Source organism: Cnephaeus nilssonii, assembly GCF_951640355.1.
Source record: "Cnephaeus nilssonii genome assembly, chromosome: 11".
Taxonomy (NCBI): domain Eukaryota; kingdom Metazoa; phylum Chordata; class Mammalia; order Chiroptera; family Vespertilionidae; genus Cnephaeus; species Cnephaeus nilssonii.
Window position 1 is genome coordinate 84,307,785 of NC_137082.1, and position 23,075 is coordinate 84,330,859.

Consider the following 23,075-nt stretch of genomic DNA (forward strand, 5'->3'; position numbering starts at 1 on the left):
GGACAACAAAAATCGTTTAAAAATAATTTTAAAATAGAACAGCTTAGAGACAAAAACTATATTATTTCCAATTTCTATTGGGCCCCAACAAGGTTCATACAAGGGCTATCCTCTTGATAGTTTTCTGAATTCTACAAATTCCATGAAAGTTGGAAATCCATTCACCATTTGCAATACATATTGATGTATTTAATAAAATTGCATGGACTCTATCTTTTTCACTCCTGTACCCCAGTATTAAGTTCAGTGCCTACCATGGGCCAGGTTCTCAATAGTGAGAGCTGAGACCCACATTTCTACTGGGTGGGTTTGACGGAATTTCTATATTGCTGGGTCACCATGAAATCCATGGTCTTCTTTCCACTTTGCATTTACAGCAATGTAGCTTTATGGAGTTATCCTCAGGTAAGTAGTGAGACCCTTTGGAGCGGATTCATGACAGGCTGGCTTTGTGATGCATCAACTTGACTAGCCTCGGTTTCCCAGAACTCCCTTCCCATATGCTTCCGGTTGGAATGGGCCACAAGAAACATTTTATGTGCTAACTGCAGGTGAGAAGTGAAACAGCAGCATGTTGTTTTTATGCTTTGAAAGTTGGTGCAGGAGCACCAGGCACTGTTGCAGTTCACACGCTGTCATTTATCTGCTGGCTCGCCTCCTAGGTGTGGAGGAACAGGTCTGTAGCCGCTCCACCTCCCCAGGATCCTCCTCCAGCTTCTCAAATTCCTAGGCTAGATGCATATTTAACTCTGTGGTGAAGGGCACCAGTTTCTTCTGCAGGACACCCACATCATCGAAGTTGGAGGTGGTGAGTGACATGGGTTCCAGGCCATCTGCAGGGGGGGTCCAGCTTGTGCTTGTGGGCGCCAATGTGTCCGCGGTCTCCCACATTTACATCCATCTTCCCTTCCCGATTGCCTGCCCTGCAGACTTCAAGCTCCAGCATTAGATGCAAAGACAACAGCCTTAAAGAGACTGTTTAACCAGCTCCCACAATTACGTATGGTCAAATACCTATAAACCCCTTAATATACATATATATACATATATACATATATATATAAATATACATACATACATATATATAAAATCTTTATATCAGTGGTGCTGCTTTTCTAATTGTACCCTGATACACACAATAACCAGATTCTTATTTCATCAGTCAGAATACCAATCAAATCAATTTCACATAGGACATCATTGTCAAAATTACCAGAATACTAGGGTTGGGTGGTTGGATCCTGGGAGGAGCAAAACAAACAGCAGAAAAGTATCCAGTGGACGCTGGCTGAAGTGGGTGGGACAAGGCAAAGAAAGGGGCAGAAGAGGGTGGCAGAGGGCTGTAGCGGGAGTTACAGTAGGGAAGTAGCTAATCTGCATCTGAATCACCCAAAGCTGCAGGGCTGGAATAGAGTAAGGCAAGGGATGCCCAAAAGCTACAAAATTTAAGGGGGCACACACTCAGTCCTGACCTTGTAAAGCTAGCTAAGTGATGATCCCATGTCTAATCACTTTTAGCACTATGCAAAATATTGGACAGTGAGGCAGGCTGAGCCAAGACTGGCCCTTCGACAGGACTTGAAGCAGAAACTCATACTCCTTGTAGATGGGCTAAGAGCAGAAACCAAGCACAAATGTCAAGGGGCAGGGGACACAAGTGGTAAGAAAGATGAGCCACGCTGACAGCTCTACTTCGAAGACTGCTTTGGCTGAAGAGGAGGAGGAAAACGCAAAATGGACAGCAGCCAGTGTGGAAGGATACCTTTTAGGGTTTGAGGAATCTTATGCAACACCAGAGACCTGGAAAGAACCCAGTCTCTGGATGCACAAGTGCTCTAACAAGGAGACCCAAGCACACAGCCTTGGCACTCCCTAGGCCAGTGGTCGGCAAACTTATTAGTCAACACAGCCAAATATCAACAGTACAACGATTGAAATTTGAGAGCCAAATTTTTTAAACTTAAACTTCTTCTAATGCCACTTCTACAAAATAGACTCGCCCAGGCCGTGGTATTTTGTGGAAGAGCCACACTTAAGGGGCCAAAGAGTTTGCCAACCACGGCCCTAGACCATGCTAGAGACAGCAGTGTAAAGAATTTGTTATAATGCTGAAAATTAATCCACCTTGTTTTTGGAGTTGCTGGAAACAGCAGTGTGAAGGATTTGTTATAATGCTTAAAATGAATCCACCTTGTTTTTGGAGTTGCTGTTACTATATTATTACACATTATTGAACTCAGGATTACAGTTTATAGGTTAGTGGCTTAAAGAACAAGGCTTTTACATTAATTAATGGTTTAATTCTAGACTCTAGCAATACTAGCTGTTTGACATTGGACAAGTTATTTAATTTCTGAGTATGTCTTTCCATCTGCAAAAATGGGCAAAATCAGTCTTCCTGAAAAGACCATTCTGAGAAATAAACTGGGTCCCTAAGGAAGAACTCACCAGATTACAGTTCCTTTCCTTATTTATTCACATTACATTTTCAGTTGCTGTCTCCCTGAGGAAATGTTTAGAGACACTGCCAGGTCTCACCCAGAAGCCATTTCATATTTATGAGGATGGCTTGTTTAGCTTGTTTATGGTGGCTCTCATTCTACCCCCAGCCCCAATCCCAGCTCCTCCACCCCTAAGAGTCAAACTTCTTGTCATGTTCAGGCTTCTGGGATTTGCACCATTTGGAGCAGATGCACCAACTTTCTACTTTCTCTTCCTTTCTTCCTTCCTTCCTCTAAAGCTCAAAGGACCGAACAGGCCTGCTCCTCTGGTTTGGTGGTGTTTCCAGTTCCCACTGATTCCTACACAAGCCCTGGCAATCGCTTTACGGTCCAGCCTCTGAGTAGGTCAGTGTTGTCTCTCATAAAGCCGGTCTGTAAATTCCACCTTGAATCCTACAGTCTGCAGAAGCCTCCAGTCTACTGCTTTCTAGTTCCAGGTTTTTTAAGGCCCTTGGACCTAGAGAAGAGGGAGCAGGTCTGTATGTTGAAGGTTGTTTGCTATGTACAAAATGGAGCATCACAAAACCATTTCCTACTCTTCTTCCCCTTAATTATTCCTTCTCTCTCTTCTAAAATCTTCCATTACAAACAGCACATCACTCCCTTCTGTGTTATATGTAATGATTTCATGCACAGGGAAACTGTTTCCCCAGTCAGATTATAAGCTCCCTGAAGGCAGGAATACTCCTGAAAGACAAGCCTTCCATGGTCACTGTATTCACTGCTGTTATCACCCACACTGCAGTGTATCCAGCAGGGACTTAATCAGTAGCTCTGTAATTGCCCAAGTGCAGATGGAGGGACTTCTGGCCTGCAGAAACTAGTTTGTAGGAACAAAAGAATCCAGGTGCTGAGGTCAATAGTTTACGTTGTCTATGTCTGGGGCTCTATGTGGGGCCTGTCATCATTCTGCAGAAAGCAGCATTTCCTGTCCTCTCACTATCCCAGTCCGTACAGGCACCTAGCCTTCATCCTGTTGCCAGGCCTGCAGGGACAGTTCTGCATAGCAGATGAAACTGTTAATAACCTCAACAGGCCCAGGCCCAGGAAAGGCTCAAGAAACATGGCCTAACCCCCGACAGGAGGTTCAGGACTAGTCCAAGATCACACACTTGTGTGTCGACCCAGATCTCCTGCTCATCCACCACTATCCAGCCCACCTGGTCATCTCTTGGAGACTCTAAAGGCATTGAAGACCCCAAATGATGATTCTCTGAGTACAAATTTAAAGTCTGACTCTTGCTGGTTTTTTCTTAGGGACCAGGCTTTCCTTCCTTTTTTCTTTCTAATCTTATCACAGGACAACAAATCCTCTCCCTTGACACCCACCCCCCCTGACACCCCCAAGATGAGCCCTGACCTGGACCTCAGGAAATCTCTAGGCCTACACATACCTCCTCACTGATCATGATCAACACAGTGAGGGGCCTTTACCTCCTACTGCACCATGCCAAATACTCAAGGCTCAAAACTCAAGGCCCACATCTGTCCGGAACCCACCCCATCCCCACCCCTCACTATACGGGGCACACCTTGGCAACCAGACTGCTGTGTCCCGAAGACGGGTTCCACCCAGGCTGAAAATCTCCGTGATCTGGGGAAGAATTAACATCATGGGTCAACATGGCTGGTTGGGTTAAAGTTAAGTCAGGGCAGGGTGCTGTGTCCCCGAGCACTGACCACTGGCGTGCCAGCCCCTCCTGCCTCCTCCTCGGGGGCCGAATCAGAGGCTGAGTCATCCTTGCTCTTCTCTTTTTCCTCCTCAGAGTCAGGCGGCTCTTGCTTCACAAGTGGCAGGCCCGAGTCTACTGCCTGGGAGAGGTGGGAAATAGGCAACAGTCAGAAAAGCAAGGTTGGCCTAAGGAAAGAGTCTCTTATCAGCCAACCTGTCACTGTGCTCATAAACCCTTCTATCACACTTCAGCACAGAAAACCATCTGTCTAAGAATTTTTCCCATTCCCCTCCGATTTCCATTTTTCTATTAGCTGGGCAGCAAGGCAGGCAAAGCTAGTTGCCTGGGGAAGGCAGAGTAATTGTGTGGAAAGGCTGCAATCAGCATACCCATTGCTCTGCTCAAAGAACCACCATCACGCTCACCATCACTCAGCTCACAGATCACCCATCACTGAGCCCCACCTTGCTGGGGCAGCCACGCAGCAATACGGGAGAAGTCAGGATGGCTCTGCCTGGTGTCCAGTCTTCCTGAGCATCCACCTTCTCTTGCTTCACCTGGGGTAAGACCACAACCCAACTCAGGCCAGGGCACTGGGCCCCCTGTGTGAAGGAGGATTGCAGCAGACTTGGTCCCAGCTTCCCGGAACAAAGCTGGACAGGGGTGGGAAGGGCAGGTTGAGGTGGGGCCCTCACCTGCAACAGGGGTTCTGTGGAAGCTGGGGCAGGGCCAGGTACCTGCACAGGACTGCTTGCACCCTCCCGTAAGAACACCAGGTCAGTGCCAGGCGGGGGCAGCACAAAGCCATTGCCTGCTTCCTGCTTCACTGGAGTCTGGGCTTGGTTGGTTCGGACTGTGGGCGTGCCCGAGGGGGTCTTCAAGGTGTGGCCTACACGGGGCCGTCGAGTAGATCCTGGCCTCTTTCGACGAGGGATAGGTGGGGGTGACGCTGCCCCATCCTCAGACCCTGCCCAGACACTTGGCAGCAGGCGCTTCTGTGAGAAGAGGTGGGGTGTTATGGTCACCTGATGCAGTGACCTGACCACACTACCCTGCCCTGACCAACAAGCCTGCTGATCCCCCGACTAGCACCAGCAGAAAATCTGCTTACATATGAGCCCCTTATCACTGAGCCTGCTTGTCTCCTGTTACCAGTGCCAATGCCACCCAAATTCCTCATTTACATTGGCTCGATGTCTAACTAATCCTGGACCAAACCCATTGCCCCACTCTCCCCTCTGAAGCTGCAAGACCCATCGGGCCTGTCCCACCCACCACTCCCAGGCACTGGGGGACCCTTCCTGCCTTACCCACCATGGCAAACTGCAGGCACTGGCGCCAACGACACTTCTGGCGCTTCTGGTTACTGCCCCCGAACTTGGGCTTGTCGAAGCAGAAGTCACAGTGGCCACAGTCCATCCGCCGCAGGCAGGCTGCACACGCCCCGCACTTTCGGTTCTGCCGGCGGTTTGTGTAAGGTTGCTGGGGGACAGGGAGGAAGGGGTACTGTCGTTAAGACTAGTACAGTACTGTTCCTGTTGCTCCTCCACTAGCCCCATGGGAGGGAACTAGACGCACAGTAGTCTTAGCCTGACTCCCACTAGTCACGCATCAGGCACCATCACTGTACCAAATACCTCTCAATACTATTAGCATTGTGGCTGCCCCAACACAGTATCCATCACTCTATCTGCTAGTCCCCACTAGCTACCAAGACAAGGTCTTTGACCTTCCAACCTCTAGCAGGATTCTGCTGACCCTCTATTAGCACCTACCACACCTGCTGCGTCTACTCACCCTATGTGAACTCTGGTCATCGTGGCAGCTTTTTCTCTTTTAGCCCCACCAGAATGTTACTTCACGTGGCATTGGGTACTATCACTGCACCTGTTGATCCCATATTAGTCTCTCCCCATTGTCTGCTTATCCCATACTGGTACCCATTACTGTGCCCTGCTCTTCCCCTATTAGGCCCATTGCAGCATGTGCTTCTTTGGGCTTAACCAAGTGCCTTAGGAGAGTCTAGACTTGTCCAGGTAAGATGGGGCCACTCACTAGCTCGTCCTCGTCTACACAGTAATAGATGAACTCAGCAGGTGATGAGGGGCCCAGGGCTCTGGGGTGCTGCAGAGGCAAATGGGGTGGGGTCATGTTAGGTACTGGGTAAGATTAGGGTTGTGCCTTCCCCCTGCCCTCTAGGGCCTCACCAGCTCTGGGGACTCTGGAGGCTGAGGTGGGGGAAGTGGAGGTAGTGGCTGGGTTCTGGAACGCCGACGGGCAGCCATCTTGGAGTCACAGCCTCCCCTGCGGCGGCTACGCTTACCCTAGCAGAAAGCCAAAAATGTAGATTAGTTTAGGCATGGTGGCACCAGGCAGACACAGGACGATCCCTCCCCACCCCCCGCCCCCAAGGAATGCAGAAAGCATGCGTGGGACAGACAGGCAGAGTGGGATGGGGCACTCACAGCAGGGGGAGCCACAGCTAGGGGAGGGCGTCGTTGACATCGCTGATGGTGGCGACGCAGGCGATGGGCAAGATGCTGGCAGACAGGGGCAGGTAGGTAGCGCCAGGAAGGTGAGAGTAGGGGAAAGGAGAAAAGAAGACATGAGGTGGGCAAGGCCAGGTTGGGAGGAAGCAGTAGCAAGTTTAATAGCAGAATGAGCTCTGCCCCAGCCCTGGCCCCACCAGCACCGGCCCCTCCAGCCTGACTCACTCGTAGGCAGCGCCGCTGGATGCACCTCCACTGGCGCCTGAGACCAGGGCGGGGAGGGCGAAGGCAGACTCGGCAACGGCCACAGTCCTCTCGGGTCTGACAGCCCCGGCATACTCCACACCCTCGGCTCTGTTGGGGGGCCAGAGGTATGATGCACGGGGCTAGGGCTAGGAGGGCCAGGGCTAGGGTTAGCCTTGGGCCCGCCCCACCTGCCCAACTCACCTTTTCCACAATCCTGAGGCACCGTCTCCGCTCACACTTGCAGAATAGCCCTGAGGCCACATCGTGGGGCAGCTGCAGAAGGCAGGTGGAACAGGCCCCGCAGTCCTCGGTTACCCGACAGGCTGCACACTCTCCACAGCCCACACGCTGCACGGAATGGGTGGGGGAAAGTCACAGACTTAGGCAGAGTGACTCCAGGAGCACTGCCCCTCAAGAGTCTGCTGATCCTACATTAGCTCCCATCACCATGTCTGCTAGGCCCCCATGTGCTTCATCACTGTATCTGATAATTACTGATTAGCCAACATCATTGAGGCCATCACAATGTCTACCATTCCCATTAACCTCATCTACTAACATCCTATTAACGCCCATTACAGTCTGCTGACTGCAGCTAGCTCCCGACAAAATAACTGACACCACATGGATCCATCACCATTCCTTCAGACCCTCCACTAGCTCCCATTACATCTTGCTCCCACCACCCACTTGGGAGGAGGAGGTAGGTCATGCTTACCTTAAACATCCTCTGCTCCCGGTTGAAAGCAATTCTCTGTGCTGGGGGAAGGAAGATAAGAAGAGATGAGGAAAGGGAGCATTAGATATTTGATCTCATCCAATGCCTCTGCCCAGCCATTCACCACTCAATGTCCAGCCTGACACTGGTGTCCTAGACCAGGGGTCCTCAAACTTTTTAAACAGGGGGCCAGTTCACTGTCCCTCAGACCGTTGGAGGGCCAGACTATAGTTTAAAAAAAACTATGAACTAATTCCTATGCACACGGCACATATCTTATTTTGAAGTAAAAAACCAAAACGGCAAAAACACCCGGCGGGCCGGATAAATGTCCTCGGCGGGCCGCATGTGGCCCACGGGCCATAGTTTGAGGACGCCTGTCCTAGATTGACACCAGAACTATTCTAGCTCCTATCTCCTCCAGTAACAGGGCCCACTCACCTCTGCAGTCCTTGCACAATGTCTTGAGCCGCTGCCTTCCGGTACCATCCCCTGAGAAGCTGATTCCACAGTTCTCACAGTGCCTGGGATAAGAAACATGAGTGTGGGGCCCTGAGTACACCCCAACCACAACCCTCACCCACTTGGCTCACTTTAGGCCAACACTCACCCAGGTGCAGGGAGCGAAGCTGGGGCCGTGTCAGCATCAGCCTTGGTTTTAGCCCCTGGGGCCTCCTTTCTAACCTCAACCCTCTTGGGTCCAACCTGACATTTTCGAGCTTTAACTGGCTTCGAAGGCTTCTTCCGCTTCCTTCCGGGGAGAGCCAAGTTTTGGGCCTGGAAGTAAGAGCAAAGGCAGGAAGAATGTAGGTCAGTGGGTGGGTTTTAGGTGGCTCAGCCCCCCTGGCATCTGGGTACCCCACACTGTGTAGCACCTTGGGGGCTGGATAGCACAGGATGCCTTGTTTGAAGTCGAAGAGGGTGAGGTCGCACGAAGGGCCCAGGTATCGGATCAGCTCAACTTTGCTTCGGATCCTGTCTCCTGTGGGGCTGGGAGTGGGCAAGAAGTGGTAAGTATGCAGGTGGAGCCATTGCCCCTCCACCTACACAATTCCCCCTGAGAGGGGGACAGGCCTGCAGGGCTGGTGGAATACAGAGGTAGTCTGGATCTGCCTGGCCAGGCCCTACCCCAACTAACCCTCAGTAGCAAGAATATTAAAGGTGTATAAATACCAGCAGGTATACAAACATTAACCTTTTGCACTCGGATGTCGAGTGTGACTCGACATGGTTAGCATCGGTAGCAGCTCTTTTTATACTCTTTGAATGTATCAATAATTTGAAATATAAAAAAATCCAAATAAATAAGTTTGTATGAAAAGAAACTCCAGTTTTTTTATTCTACAGCCGCGCTTTGTAAAATCTGGGGTATTTAAAAAATTAAATCCCGAGTAGAATAAAGGAATCAAGAAAAAAGCAAGCGAGTGCAAAGGGTTAATAACATAAATGCAAATGAATGTGCATGTATTTACTAGTATAACATATAACACTAGAGATACTCTATGTAAGTTAAAATAAACACAAATACATTAAGTAAAATGTAAATGTGTTAGCAGTATATACTAAATACACAAACAAATTTATGGAACAGGCCCTGACCGGTTTGGCTCAGTGGATAGAGCGTCAGCCTGCGGACTGAAAGGTCCCAGGTTCGATTCCGGTCAAGGGCATGTACCTTGGTTACGGGCACATCCCCAGTAGGGGGTGTGCAGGAGGCAGCTGATGGGTGTTTCTCTCTCATCGATGTTTCTAACTCTCTATCCCTCTCCCTTCCTCTCTGTAAAAAAATCAATAATATATAAAAAAAAAAAATTTATGGAACAAATGTTTAAAAATCTACATATACAGCCCTGGCCAGGTAGCTCATTCGGTTAGAGTATTGTCCTGATATGCCAAGGTTGCAGGTTCAATCTCCAGTCAGGGCACATATAAGAAGCAACCAATGGCTTGGCCAGCATGGCTCAGTGGTTGAGCATTGACCTATGAACCAGTACATCACAGTTCAATTCCTGGTCAGAGCACGCCCAGGTTGCTAGCTCGATCCCCAGTGTGGGGTGTATAGGAGGGAGCCAATCAATGATTCTCATCACTGATGTTTCTATCTCTCTCTTATTCTCGGAAAGCAATAAAAATAATCTTATATAATAAAAGGCTAATATGCAAATTGACTGAATGGCAGAATAACCAGTTGCTATGACATGCACTGACCACCAGGGGGCAGACGCTCAATGCAGGAGTTGCCCCCTGGTGGTCAGGGCGCTCCCACAGGGGGAACACCCCTCAGCCAGAAGCCCTGAGCTGGGCTCATGGCTGGTGAGCGCAGTGGCAGTGGCAGCAGCACTAAGGATGTCCGATTGCCAGCTTAAGCCATCAGTCAGACATCCTCCGAGGGCTCCCGGACTGCGAGAGGGTGCAGGCCAGGCTGAGGGACCCCCTAAGTGCACGATTTTCAGGCCTCTAGTGTATGTGTGTGTGTGTGTGTGTGTGTGTGTATACACACACACACACACACATACATATATATATATATATATATATATATATATATATGAAGCAACCAATGAATGCATAAATAAGTAGAACAACAAATCTGTTTCTCTCTCCCTTTCTCTTCCTCTCTAAAATCAGTCAATATACAAACATATAAAAATGTGCACATAAATATACATACAAATAAATGCAACTACATACAAAATAAAGTTTAAGTAATTGATGTTAGGACACAATACTCCAAAGGTCTCTTGCATTTCTGTATGCTTTGCAAGAAAGGCACAAACTGTCCTTTGCTATTAACTGTCTTTTCAAGGATGTTTGCACAGTAAATAACCTTGGAAGGTAAGAGGAAGGGTCTCCTTCTAGAGCAAAGGGCAGATATCCTTACTGTCCTAAACATTATAAAAGACTGCAGTCCTTAAGCTCAGGGTTCCTTACCTACAACACAACCCAGTGCATGTGCAGTGCTAGTTAGCCTTCTTCATTTCACCCTGCCGGAACTGGCTTTCAGGGACTCCTTCTGGATACTGCTATTGCTAAGAGTAATAAACTCTTTCATCTCTGACCCAGGAATCTCAGATCTCCCAACAGCACCCACAAAACTATGACATTCACTGATATTGAACTTTGATTCACTGATATTGAACTCAATTGCTGTCTTGACCTAATTAGGGTAAAATCTCTGATCCTTTACAGTTCTTGATAATTGCACTTACATTTATAAATGTTGGAAGTTTTATATGCTAAAAATATGTGAATGTAAAATTAAATATAAGTAAATGTAAATATACTTGTAATTTTATTATTCTTACAGGAAAACAGCAACTTAGACAAAGTTCAGGAAGAGAGTAGAAAATTTAATAACGAGTATATCACAAATATATCTTAAATCCTTATGCATAAATTGTTTATAAGTATGTATGTTTATGAATTATAGTCAAATTTCATTATTTCTGGTAGTTATGTTCTATAAAATCAGCTTGAACACTGCATTAGTGAATACAGAACCACTGTTCCTAGTAGAACTACAGGTTGGTTCCTATGAGCCTGTGGTCACAATATTTTTGTAAACTAATCCTATGTAACCTTGTTTTATGTGTTTCTGTGTCAAAATACCCTATTTAATATATTCTTCTTATAAATAACTAACTGTGTGGTCTCTGAACGATGTAAAGCCAGGAGCTTTGAAGTCCATCTGCATCAGATAGGTTTCTTTGCCAATGTCCTTGTAAAACAATCCAGTCTCACCAGCATTGAAAATCTACTCTTCTATATAGCTGCTTTCCCACATAACACTTGGCAGGTATTTTTTAAAATCTTCCGCAGACTTCTAATCTGCCTTGCATGCAAATTTAACATTTTTCACAATATATCACCTTTGAAACGTTCGAGATAGCCAGCACTGGTGGCAACAGGTTTAACATTTTCCTAAACCTGAGCAACAGGACTGTCACTTCTGGGTTTTCAGCCTCATAATGCTGCCCACTACACTCTATTGGTCAGCATCTCATAGATCCACACAATTCGCCAGTCTTCCACCTTTTCCTTAGCTTCATCACGTACTATAGATACTACTTTCTGAAGCAGCCTTGTGTACAAATTGGAGAATTTCCTCTTCTTTTTCTAGATGTACCACACTTTTGATTCACTGATAATGAACTCACAGCTGACAATACTGCAACTCACACCTGAATGGAGTTTATTTAACACTAGTGCCCTGGTGCGCAGATTTGTGCACATTGAAAGGAAATTAATCAGAAGGTGGCCGGTGGGGCAGGGCGTGGCGGGGCGGGAAGGGCCGGACAGGCCCTGGAGCCAACCTCCCACGGTCCCTCTCCTGCCAGCTGCACCTGGGGCAGTACCTTGGCTTGAAGGGCGTCTGCAGAGTGAGCGGGTCCCTCAGGCAGGTGGGGTCCCTCGCCCTGTCCTGTGGGGATCGGCCCAAAACCGGCTCTCCAACATCCCCTGAGGGGTCCCGGATTGTGAGAGGGAGGTTCTTGGGTGATGCACCCCGGAATCGGGCTCCCTCCTCTCTGGTACCAGGGTGCGTCATCTGAGAACTGCCACTGCCAAGTCACCGGAGCTCAGCGGCTCCTGCATTGAGCATCTGCCCCCTCGTGGTCAGTGCACATCATAGCGACCAGTCGTTCTGCAGTTCCGTCGATTTGCATATTACCCTTTTATTACATAGGATGTATTTTCTCCTACTGCACATCACAGACTTCTTGCACTTACTAGCAGAACACTAGATAACACTTCAGCACTATGCTTGAGGGCCATTGCAAATAGCACAAAAATTTGAAGAACACAGCACTAAGTAGATCATGAAAAGGACTTGTTTATAGTACAAGTGCTGGAATAAGAAGGCTTTGCTCAACCTGGGAATAGGTGCACCACCAGGCTAGTTAAATTGTTTTTGCTGCTCTTTGCATGTCCACGAATGACCATGAAAACACAGCTGAGTAATGACTTTGGGGTACAAACAAAGTGTAGTGAGTAGGCGAATTTACAAATATGGAATCTGCAAATAATGATCAAATGTATATGCATGATTTTAGCCCCACCCATAAATTTAACCACACCCCAATTTTACTCTGCCTAACCAGGCTAAGTCCTACCCCTGACTCTGCCCACAACCCAACCAGTACCTCTGGTAATAGGTGTCTGAGCGTCCGCAGGTGGCACCTGACTTTCGAAAAACCTCACGACGCTTCCAGCCGGGGCCCAGGGCTGGGCAGTCCAGCCACTCCTCAGCCATGGGAGCCACAGGAAGGAGCAGGGGCCTGCAATATGGAGGGGGCAATGGGAGAAACTGAGCTTGTCGGAGGTGACATGTTGTGCCCCAGGCCACAGAAACCACTGTTATCTATTAATACTTGTGCAAAACCAGGGACCTGCTGTAACAGTGATAATTTTCTAGTTTATAAGTTTGTAATTTTAGGGTGAACTCTTAGAGTGACATATTAAGGGTCAGACTTGACCACTTAGGTAACCACCTCCCTGTGTGTGTGTGACAGAGATAAAACTTACCCCATATTCCTCCTGTACTCCACCCATAGGAATGACACGTTACTGATAACACTTGTGTGATGACGTATGTTACTGATAGCCACCTGGACTGCCGTGGGCCAGAACAGGCTTAAAAAATGGGTCCCCGACTTCAGACATCGATCATCCTCTTGCTCCACGCTCCACAATGCCTTGCCCCACGCCGAACCTCCGATCGGAAGATTTCAGTCGCCCTCCTCCCGCTGACTCGACCCAACCAGACGGCCAGCCACCCAAAGATGGAGCCGCCGCTGCCCGCAGAGGACGCCACTCTTCCCCGGGGACCCCGTTAAGTCTGAGCCCACAGCACCAGGAACCTTGTGAGTAATAAAGTGTGCTGTGTGATTTGCAACTGCATATTCTTGTGTGGCATAATTCCTCCGGCAGTCTAACTATATGAATATAAAGTCAGATGATAATGCCTACCCTCGGTCCTGCTTGCTTAGAGTAGTCTCTTCGCTAGCAACTACTTAACGTCCGAACACCTGCACGGTGACGTTTATCTCAAGAGACGCCTTGGATAACGCCCCATATGCTCTACTCGGACACCTGCCACAGGCAACTGGCCGATATAAGGAAGAGAAATCGCCATTCCCACCAATTCTTCCCTGTCCTGGCCCAGGAGCTTGACATTCGTCATCCTCTTGACCTGGAAGCCCCATCCTCAACCCAAGGGTTCTCATGCCTCACCTTCAGTGCCCTGATCCCCTTCCTTCCTCCCCATCCTTCGCCTGAGAGCCCGTCATTTCTCCCCACTGCCCACCTAGGAACCTTTCCCTCTTCCTCCTTACTTCTCCCGTCCTTGGCCCAAGAGCCGTTCTCTGTCTTTGATCTATTGGCTCCCTATTCCTCCCTTTGTCACCTCCATACTCGCCCTCCTCAGCTCAAGAGGCCCCATTCATCTCGCCCCAGGCTGCTTTCCCAGCACTAGCCATCAATGCTCCGATTCCCATTCGCTCCCGTTCTTGACCCAGGAGTCCCGTTTCTCTCTTTCCTTCCCTGTGTGATGTCCGCTTATCCTGCTCCCTCAGAGCTGCCTCCATTTCCTCTGTGTTCTCTACCAGAGTCCCAAAGTCCTCCACATCCCTACCCTGAACAGCCCCTCATTCCTTCTGTTCTCAGCCTGAACCGGTTCCCTCTCTGCCGGTGTTCTGAGCCACAATCCTCCCCAGTCTCAGCCCTGGGCCCTCCCACTCCTCTCCTCTGTAGTTCAAGTTCCCTCACTCCTTCCCTCCATCTTCTATCCCACCCACAGCCCCAGAGACCTGGTTCTCCCCGCAGCATTCTAAACGCCCCGCTCCTCTGTTCTTGTCCCAGGGCCATGCCCTCTCCAACTGTCAGCGTTCTGACACCCTCTCTCTCCTCGTCCTCCATTAGCTATCCTGTCCCTCCCTTTCAAGATCCAACGCCCCCAGTTCTCTCCGTCATCTTCCTGAGAGGTCCTCGCTACTCCCCTCGGTGCTCAACACCCGTCTCTCTCTCCTCCACCCGAGAGGCCCCGCTATCTCCCCTCACTCCCCTCACTCCTCGTCCAGAATCCCGACACCGCCACTGTCAGCGTCCCGAGCCCCAGTCCTCTCCGTCTTCCGCCTAAACCTCCCTATTCCATCCCCTCAATGCTCCGAAGCCGCCATTCCTCCCACTCATCGGCCTGCGGGCCTCCTCCGTCAACGCAGCGAGCCTCACTGCTCCCCACTCCGCCTGAGCGCTCTCCGCTTCCACCCGCGACTCTCACCAGCTCTGCACCGGGCCGGTAGCTTTCACAGGTCTAGGTCCGCGAACCCATTACGAGGGTTCCCGCCAGGGACTCCGGCCTTGCCCAGCTCCCCTTCTTCCTCCTCGGCAGCCGCTCCAGCGGTAGCTGTCGCCGCCGCGGCCGTTCGTTGCACCCGAGACCGGAAATCCGGGGCCCACCCCCAGCGTTCCGCTCCCAGAGAGACGCCTGCGCACTAATGCCCGGCCGGCGCTTGCCCTTAGTGGGGAGGATTGCGCGCCTGCGTGCTGAGTCCCGCAGCGGCGCGCGCCCCTGGCCCAGACCTGCTGCGCTTGCGCGCTGCAATCCAATTGCACTCGCCTCCCTACCGGAGACCCGCAGCTCCAGCGCTTCACGCTTCGCCAACCGGCGCGCTCTCCCCACTCCGCCCACCTCAAGTGCGCCTGCGCTCTCCAGTCCAACCGAAGGGGGCGTGGAGGGTTGGGGTCGGGCCTGCGCTCTCCGTTGCCTAGGCGATCTCCTCTAGGCGTAACCAGTAGGGAGAGGTGGCGCAGGCTGGGGTGAGCCCAAGCCCTCCTCTCCCACCTCTCCCCTAGGTCGCGCCTACGCTCTGCAAAATCTCCCCCCGGACTATTGCGTCCCGCTCTCTCCCGCTGAACAGTTGCAGGAGGGCGTTTGGCCCCAGCTCCTTCCGCGGGAACTGGGGAAGGAGGCGGTGCCGCCCCAGAAGTAAACAAGCCGGGTCGGGCAACCAACTGATGAGACCTGGTCCATCCCGGGAAGGGCGCACTTACCGGACAACCGGAGAAAGCCGATGAAGTTCCTGGCACAAAGTTAGTGGGGTCCTGCTGCATACATATCCCAAAAAGGGGGTTTGTGAGAAAAGAGGGAGGCTTGTGTCCATCATTGAATACACCTCTGGTCTATTTTTAAATAGATTTTTAAAATATTGATTTAAGAGACACAGAGAAACATCTATTTGTTGTTCTACTTATTTATGCATTCATTGGCTTTTTTTTTGTTAATCCTCACCCGAGGATATTTTTCCATTAATTTTTAGAGTGGAAGGAGGAGGAAGGGAGAGAGAGACACACACATCAATTGGGTGCCTCACACATTCCGGATGGAACCTTCAACCCAGGTATGTGCCCTTGACTGGGAATGGAACTCCAGCTTCTTTGGTGTGAAGACTGATGCTCTAACCACTGAGCAACCAACCAGGGCTCATTGATTTCTTGTATGTGCTCTGACTGGGGATGGAACCCACAACCTTGGTGTTTTGGGGTAACTGGCCAGAGCTGGTCTGGAGAATATTAATGCTTACACAATGGTAAATCAGCCAAACACTGAATGAGTGCTGACTGTATACCCACTGTCTCAAAATGAGAGGCTGAGACTGTAGGTAATTGGGCTCTCCCTCAGCAGGTCATATCCCCACAGCCCAAGGGGGTAACCTGCACCTAGTGGATGCCACCTGAGTATACTCACAGCCTACACATGTACTGGCTCATCTACTTCAGGAATTTGAGAATTCAGATGCAATTGAGTAAAGTTTGGTGACCAAAATTTGGTTCAAAATTTTATTAACAAAACCAGGAAGAAAGGAAGCAAGGTTGAGCAGATTGCACTGCTCCACCCAGGCATAAAGAATGAAGAAACAGAAGGATACAGAAAGGAAGAAAGTTTGAGTCTGGTAAGGGCAACTGGGCGGTCAAATGATGGATGGGCACAAGGAGAAACAGAGACCACGGAAGAAAGACAAATGGGGGATTCCAGGCAGCTCCCCAGCCTGGGGTGAAGGCTGTGAGGACATCTGAGCCAGAGAGGCTCAACGGTCAGCACTGGAGCGAAGGTCGGTAGTGAGTGGGTCATGCTGGATGGTTTGATGCAGCATCAGGGCCAGTAGTCCTGCCCGGTTTGTCATGGCTGTGCGTACATTGCGCTCCTGCTCAAACAGCTCGTCCAGCTTGTACCACTGCCAGAGGAACAGAAGGAGCCTGACACGGAGCTCTGGAAGACCCGCCTCACCCTGGCCACATCCCGCATCCAAACCTACCACGCGCACACGCTCCAGGTCCACTTCAGCACGCCGCAACTTCTCCCAGCAGTAATGGCGGTTGCACTGTCGCTTGGGCAGGCGGCAGAATTCACCTGTGAGCTCAAAGACATCACGTACAAGGGGGCACCCACATACCTCGTCAGCTGGCACCTGCAGGAAGACAGGGCATGAGGATGAATGGGGTGTGGTAAGGCAGGAAGGAGGATGAGAATGGGGAGGGGTCATGAAAGAAAGGAGGAGGGAAGGAATGGAGAGTTCAGAGGAAAGTGGAGAGGTATGGAAAAGGGAGGAATCCTATATAATAAAAGGCTAATATGCAAATTGACTGAAAGGTGGAATGACCGGTCACTGTGACGCACACTGATCACCAGGTGGCAGATGCTCAATGCAGGAGCTGCCCCCTGGTGGTCAGTGCGCTCCCACAGGGGGAGTGCCACTTAGCCAGAAGCTGGGCTGACAGCTGGCGAGCACAGCAGCGGTGGCAGGAGCCTCTCCTGCCTCCATGGCAGCACTAAGGTTGTCTGACTGCCAACTTAGGCCCGCTCCCCGGACTGCTAGAGGGTGCAGGCCAGGCTGAGGGACACACCCCTACCCCGAGTGCACTAATTTCATGCACCGGGCCTCTAGTAGAGAAAGAGGCAGGGAAAGGGGGAGGAGTAGGAAGTGATGAGCCAGATGAATCAAGGATGATGGAAATTATTAAAGTGGACAGGTAGAAAGGAAGGAGGAGAGGGGGAAAGGGATGAATGTACGACAGTGAGGAAGGGAGGGTTGACAGAATGTGAGGAATTGAGGGAAAACCTTACTTTGGGGTCCCGTGAGTGCTCTGGGCACAAGACCTGGAGCCGCTTACAATATGTCTTGCTCTGAGGATTGTAAACATCACAGAAGAGTCGTGTGGCCCTGGGGATTTGGAGTAGAGAGAGAATAGTAAAAGGACAGAAGGAAGGGGGAACCACCTATCATGCCCATCATGATATCCTGCCCCAACCTTTTACTTCTGACCCCAGCATTAACCTACTTGCTCCAACTCTGCATAGCACCCACACTCACCCTTCAATGCGTGTGGGGTACATGGACCCAAAGGACGTCTGGCTCTCATACTGGAAGGATGAGCACAAATGGAAAAAACTGTGGATGTGTGCTGCCTGCCCTCCCAATACAGCACTCAGACAACACATCTGTCCCCCCAAGGACCCACTGATGTTCCCACACCGCCTGCCCTTTCAGGCTGACACCCTGACCTTGGCATAGCAGCGCTCCATGTGGCGCAAGGCAACACGTGGGTTGATGGGGTGCCCGCAGGAGACGCAGAAGATCTGCAGGTCTGTATCGTCACTGTCACCCTCATTGCTCTGCATGGAATGGAAGGAATGATGAGGCCAGGCAGGACCAGGTCCTGGGCCCTGCACTGCCGTGCCATGCTTGCTCACCTCCTCATCCTCTCGCACAGCCTGCTGCTTGGCACGCGCAATGATGGCCTCAAGCTCATGGAATCGGCGCTCCATTTCCTGAAGGCGGGTGCGGGCACTCTGCTGCTCACGGCGAATGCGTTCCAGGAGCTTCTTTCCATGCTCTTCGGCAATGCAGGGGCTCTGCTGCCACTGCTGGATGCGCTGGGGGAGGATCTCGTAGATGCGACTGCAGGGAGCAGGGGTGCAGGTAGAAAGGTGGCAAGCAGCAAGTGAGTGGGGTGAGCCAAAGGTGACAAAATGGATGGTGACTAAATGGTGAGCTAAGTAAACAGGTGACCGAATGGTGGATGGATGGGCGGACAGATAGGTGGGTGCTTGGTTGGTTGAATGGTAGACAGGTAACTGGCAGACATACCGAGGGATCTTATCAAGCCCTATCCTATTCTTCCCCGCTCCCTTGAGCCCTCCAAGAATGACTCACTTGGCTGCCAGCTTCATGCCACAGTCATCTGAGCAATACTTGGAGGTGGACTGTGCAGCGCGCACGCAGCCCGGCCCCAGGCACTGCGGCAGCGATGCGGGGTCCTTGACGTCGGCTCGCTCCGGGTGTTTCCATTTGTCTCTGTGCTTCTGCTTCTGCCGATGCCGCTTGTATCGCTCCTCCTTCTGCGGGACCACGGGTCAGGACAGCCCACAGCCGTCTCCCTCGCATCCCACCCCTTCTGGCCCCTGCCCGCTGCCTTCGCACACGCCTTTCACCCTCTCCATCACCTTCTTCTCAGACTTCTTCTCCCGACGCTTTACATGCTTCACTTTCACTGCCCTCTTCCGCAGCGCGGGGTCCAAGAACGGGGACTCCTCTGTGTCGCTCATCCAGGGCTGCAAGGGAGGCATACACTGACCCCCTTGCGCCACTCATGATTACCCCACCACCTACTCAGTTCCCAAATCAGCCTTCCATACCCTCTGCCTCCTCTCCTTTCATTATGGATACTCTGCTTCTGTAACCTCCACCCTTCCACCATGGGATGCTCTGCCTGCTCACCAGGCCGTGGTCATCAAAGGCCCCTGCACATAAATCCTGGTACAGGTCAGGGTCCAGTGGTAGGTCCTCATCTGAGAGTGGCTCAGGTGTGGCTGTAGCCTCAGGTGGCTCCTTGACTACTGATGACGCCACTGCCCCCTCGTCCTCACGGATGCGTCCCAGCTTCTGTGATGGCTGTGGCTGCTGCTGGGTGGGCAGGGGCCGGCGAGGCCTTGGCAGGGACTCGGACGATGTCACTGGCGAGAGCTGCAGGGCAGAATCTCAGGACTGGCCCTGAACAATCTGCCCGCATGCCCCGCCCCGCCCTGGGAGGCTGGACTCACCGAGGAAGGGAAGTACTTGTACGATTCCTGTGCCGGCAGGAGGAAGGCCCAGTTCAGCCCCAGGTGGACGGAGGGTGGCTCTTCCCTAGTCCCTCCCAGTGTCCAGCCCACCAACTAGGCTACCTTGCTCCCCAGCACACCTGCACCCCGACCCGATAGCAAGGACATGCTCATCCCTGCCCTTCCTGCCCTGACATGCCTGACTACCTAGAAACACTTAGCCTACCCTGCCCACCTGGGGTTGTGGGGCTCCCCTGCTAGACCAGCACTTCGGTCATGCCCCATTCATCTGGACAGGCCAGGCTCCTTCCCACCTATTTATATGCAACTAGGCCCCACCCACCTAGTGCACCAATTCTAGCCCCAATCACCTCTTCCTGAACACACTGGCCCCCTAACCTGACCCTGCCCAGCTCTGCCCATGCTCACCCGGGCCCGCAGCTGGCACTGACGCAGCCGGCATTTCTGCCGGATCTTGTTGGGGCCCCCAAACTTCTTCATGTCCCGGCAGAAGTCACAGTGGCCACAGTCCTCAGTGCGCCGGCAGGCCTCACACTCGCCACACATTCGGGCTGACCGTTTGATCTGCTGCTGCTGCTGCTGCTGCTGCTGTTGCTGGTGGTGGTGATGCTGAGGGAAGGGGCGCAGAACACAAATCAAGAACCAAGTAGGGCCTGAGCTGGAATCACCTTACCTATCCCAGCCACCACAGCCACTCACCTGGCTGGGTGTGGCCATCAAGGGCTGTGGAGAGGATTTGTGGGGCGAAGCAGAGCCCCGAGCAAGCATGGCCCCAACCCCTGTGCCTGACCCCGCCCGACGCTGCGGGTCTGGATCCGCGGCAGGCCTCTTGCGCCCTCCACCCTCATCCCGGGGCTCACTGCCGTCTCGCTCATTGCTGTCCCGTTCCCGTGACTTCTTGTGCCGATAGCGGATCTCCAGCTTGGGGTCTTTCTCTGTGGGCCAGGGTGGGTTGGCATTGGGGGATTTGGCTGGTCTCAGAACTTTCTTCTCCTCTCCTTTTCCCTCCCACCCAGTTGCTCTCTCCCCCTACTCCAGGGCAGAGGGGTCCCCTCCACAGAACAATCACCCTGCCCACAGCAACGTATCACTACTCTCCATGACCCAGCCCCCCACCAGGGCTCCTCCTCCTCCCTCTAAGCCCCACCTGCCTACCTGTCCATTGCACCCCTCACCTCGGCACTCCAGGCAGTACCACTCCCGGATGGCTTTGGCCATCTTCTCCGTGATCCGGATGCAGTCCCCATGGAACCACTCATTGCAGTTGTCACACCCGCTGCAGAGGATGGGCGCGAGTGGTGGAGATGTGAGAGGCTGGACCATCGCCCCACCCAACCTTGACAGGTGCAGCCCCGCCCACCTTTCCCTGGCTCACATCATGAAGCAATTGATGTCTGGTTTGCGGCAGATGCAGTAGATGGGTGCGTTCTCCCCATTCTCCGACTTGCTGTCCTCCCCCGCATCTGGAGGCTCTGGGTCTGAGCCATCCCCGTCCTGTGGGATTCCCCACATATGGCTCCTTAGAGAACCCCCATCATGGCTCACCCCAGACCCCAACACTCTGCCCATAAGACTTCCCATCACGGCTCATAAATATCTCCATTATTGTCCCCACGGACGCCCCCCATCACTCACCCCTGACATTACCCCGCTTATAAAGCCCGTTCACTCTCCCCAGACCTCCCATACTCACCCCACTGACACCCCATCACTCTACCCACACTCCTAAAGGCTCATGACAAACACCCACCGCTCCCCATTCTGCCCCCATCGCGGCTCCTCGCGGGCCCCACCGCGAGTTCTCACAAACACCGCCTCGTTCATCCACAGGCTTCCTCTCCCGCCTCCCCAGACCTCCCCGCGCCCCTCACGGCGCCCCATAGGTCCCTGGATACCAAGCAGCCACGGCACGCTCGGCAGCATGTCAAACTCGCGGCCCGCAAGCCTCGTCTCGGTAACGCGCCCCTCGTCACGCTGCCCAGGGAGCCCCCCTGCGGCCCCCCGCGGAACTGCCACCAGGGATCCGCGCGAAACTTCCACGACAGACTCCCACGGAGGTTCACCCAGAGCTCCCAGGCGGCTCAGGCATCGGAGGACAGTCGGACCATCCAAGCCCGGCCACTCTGCCCGCGGGGCCCCGGGAAGGCGCCCCCCAGGCTCCCACAATTGTGCCCCCAGCCTCCGGGTAGGGTTTACCACAGACCCCCCGCGCGTCTGCCCACGGACCCCACCGTGAGCACCCCCACTAGCCGCCGCCGCCCACGCCCTCCCGGGACCCGGCACTCACCATCTCTCCACGCCCGGCGCACCCCTTCGCGACCCTGCCGGCCCCCCGCCAACCTGCCCGGACAACTCCTCGGCGCCCGCGGCGGTTGCAAAGGTGCTCACAACTACTTCCGCTTCTGGCGCGCCTCCCGGGCACCGTACTCCTACTGCGCAGGCGCGGCGCGTCAGCTCCGCGACGGCCCGGCCCGCGGCCGCCGCGACCGGCTCCAGGCGCCGCCATCTTGGCCGCCGGCGCCGTACAGCGGCCGGGGCCGCGGGCTCGCAGGAAGCATGGCCGCGCCGGGTCGCCGCTTCCCCGAGGGCGCCGCCATCTCGTCGGCGGAGTCCGTACGGCGACCGCTAGTTGGGACTCGAAGGTAGAGGCGGGAGGGAGGCGCGACCCTCTGGGCACCGGACTCCGTGAGGAGGCCGCGCCGGCTACGCGGGCAGCGGCCCTCGGGCGGCTCCCCGAGGGCGAGGCTGTCTTGGGGGTCGGTTCCGTGCGCCGGGAGCTGGCGCTGCAGACAAGTTCCCAGGGAAAGCGGCCGCTCCCGAAACTGCCTAGATGAAGTCGCCCTCATTTCTTCAGTCACTTTTCACGTCTCCCTTCCGCCTGGCTTTTTAAACCTTTATTGTTGAGAGTGTGACATTGACCCCGTCCAGCCCGCCCGCCCCAGGCCGCCACCCCCCTGTGGGCCGTGCCCGCGGGTTAGGCATCTGTGCACACAAGGTCTTGGATTGATCGCTTCCCCCTCCCCCGCCGCCAGTCCGTTCGACGCTTCTGTGTCTCCGGATCTATTTTGTTCCACAGTTTATTTTGTTCCTTAGATGCCACGTTTGAGCGCGGTCACGTGATGCTGCCTTTCCCGGACTGGCTCCCTTCGCGGCCGCTCGGATGACTGGCGTGCGGGCTCCGAGGGAAGCCGGCTGCGCTCTGTCCCGCGCCCGTTCCTGGCGGCTCCTCAGCCAGGCCGGCCGGGCGGCCCCCGGGCCTTCGCAGGAGGACTGACTGCAGGACGAGAGTGCCCGTCAGCGATGGAGAGGGGGCCGGACCCAAGCGGGTGT

At 53.0% G+C, this 23,075-nt stretch overlaps 2 protein-coding genes across 19 annotated transcripts; both read right to left on the reverse strand.

The window, feature by feature from the left end:
• Positions 1–11: 11 nt before the first annotated feature.
• Positions 12–15,076, reverse strand: MBD1 (methyl-CpG binding domain protein 1). Of its 17 annotated transcripts, none has more exons than XM_079784581.1 (17): positions 14,904–15,076; positions 12,769–12,903; positions 8,503–8,617; positions 8,238–8,404; positions 8,069–8,151; positions 7,628–7,668; positions 7,111–7,257; positions 6,889–7,017; positions 6,640–6,714; positions 6,382–6,498; positions 6,230–6,298; positions 5,489–5,656; positions 4,912–5,169; positions 4,639–4,731; positions 4,182–4,313; positions 4,034–4,095; positions 12–930 (listed from the first exon to the last, which is right to left on the reverse strand). In XM_079784581.1, the coding sequence occupies exons 2-17, from the start codon at positions 12,876–12,878 to the stop codon at positions 744–746; spliced, it is 1,953 nt and encodes a 650-aa protein (XP_079640707.1). In that variant the 5' UTR covers positions 12,879–12,903; positions 14,904–15,076; the 3' UTR covers positions 12–743. The 17 variants fall into 17 exon arrangements, with proteins under 17 accessions (XP_079640707.1, XP_079640703.1, XP_079640704.1 ...); XM_079784577.1 differs by having other exon boundaries at positions 4,639–4,776; XM_079784578.1 differs by having other exon boundaries at positions 12–923; positions 4,639–4,827.
• A 1,344-nt stretch (positions 15,077–16,420) lies between these two features.
• On the reverse strand, positions 16,421–22,847 carry CXXC1 (CXXC finger protein 1). 2 transcript variants are annotated; one of them, XM_079784980.1, is made up of 15 exons: positions 22,033–22,847; positions 21,121–21,239; positions 20,921–21,021; positions 20,445–20,680; positions 20,154–20,354; positions 19,725–19,751; positions 19,402–19,647; positions 19,128–19,235; positions 18,838–19,022; positions 18,375–18,582; positions 18,186–18,296; positions 17,995–18,044; positions 17,748–17,844; positions 16,939–17,091; positions 16,422–16,857 (listed from the first exon to the last, which is right to left on the reverse strand). In XM_079784980.1, exons 1-15 carry the CDS (start codon positions 22,249–22,251, stop codon positions 16,711–16,713), a joined length of 2,208 nt encoding a protein of 735 aa, XP_079641106.1. In that variant the 5' UTR covers positions 22,252–22,847; the 3' UTR covers positions 16,422–16,710. The 2 variants fall into 2 exon arrangements, with proteins under 2 accessions (XP_079641107.1, XP_079641106.1); XM_079784981.1 differs by lacking the exon at positions 19,725–19,751 and having other exon boundaries at positions 16,421–16,857.
• Between the last annotated feature and the right edge of the window lie 228 nt (positions 22,848–23,075).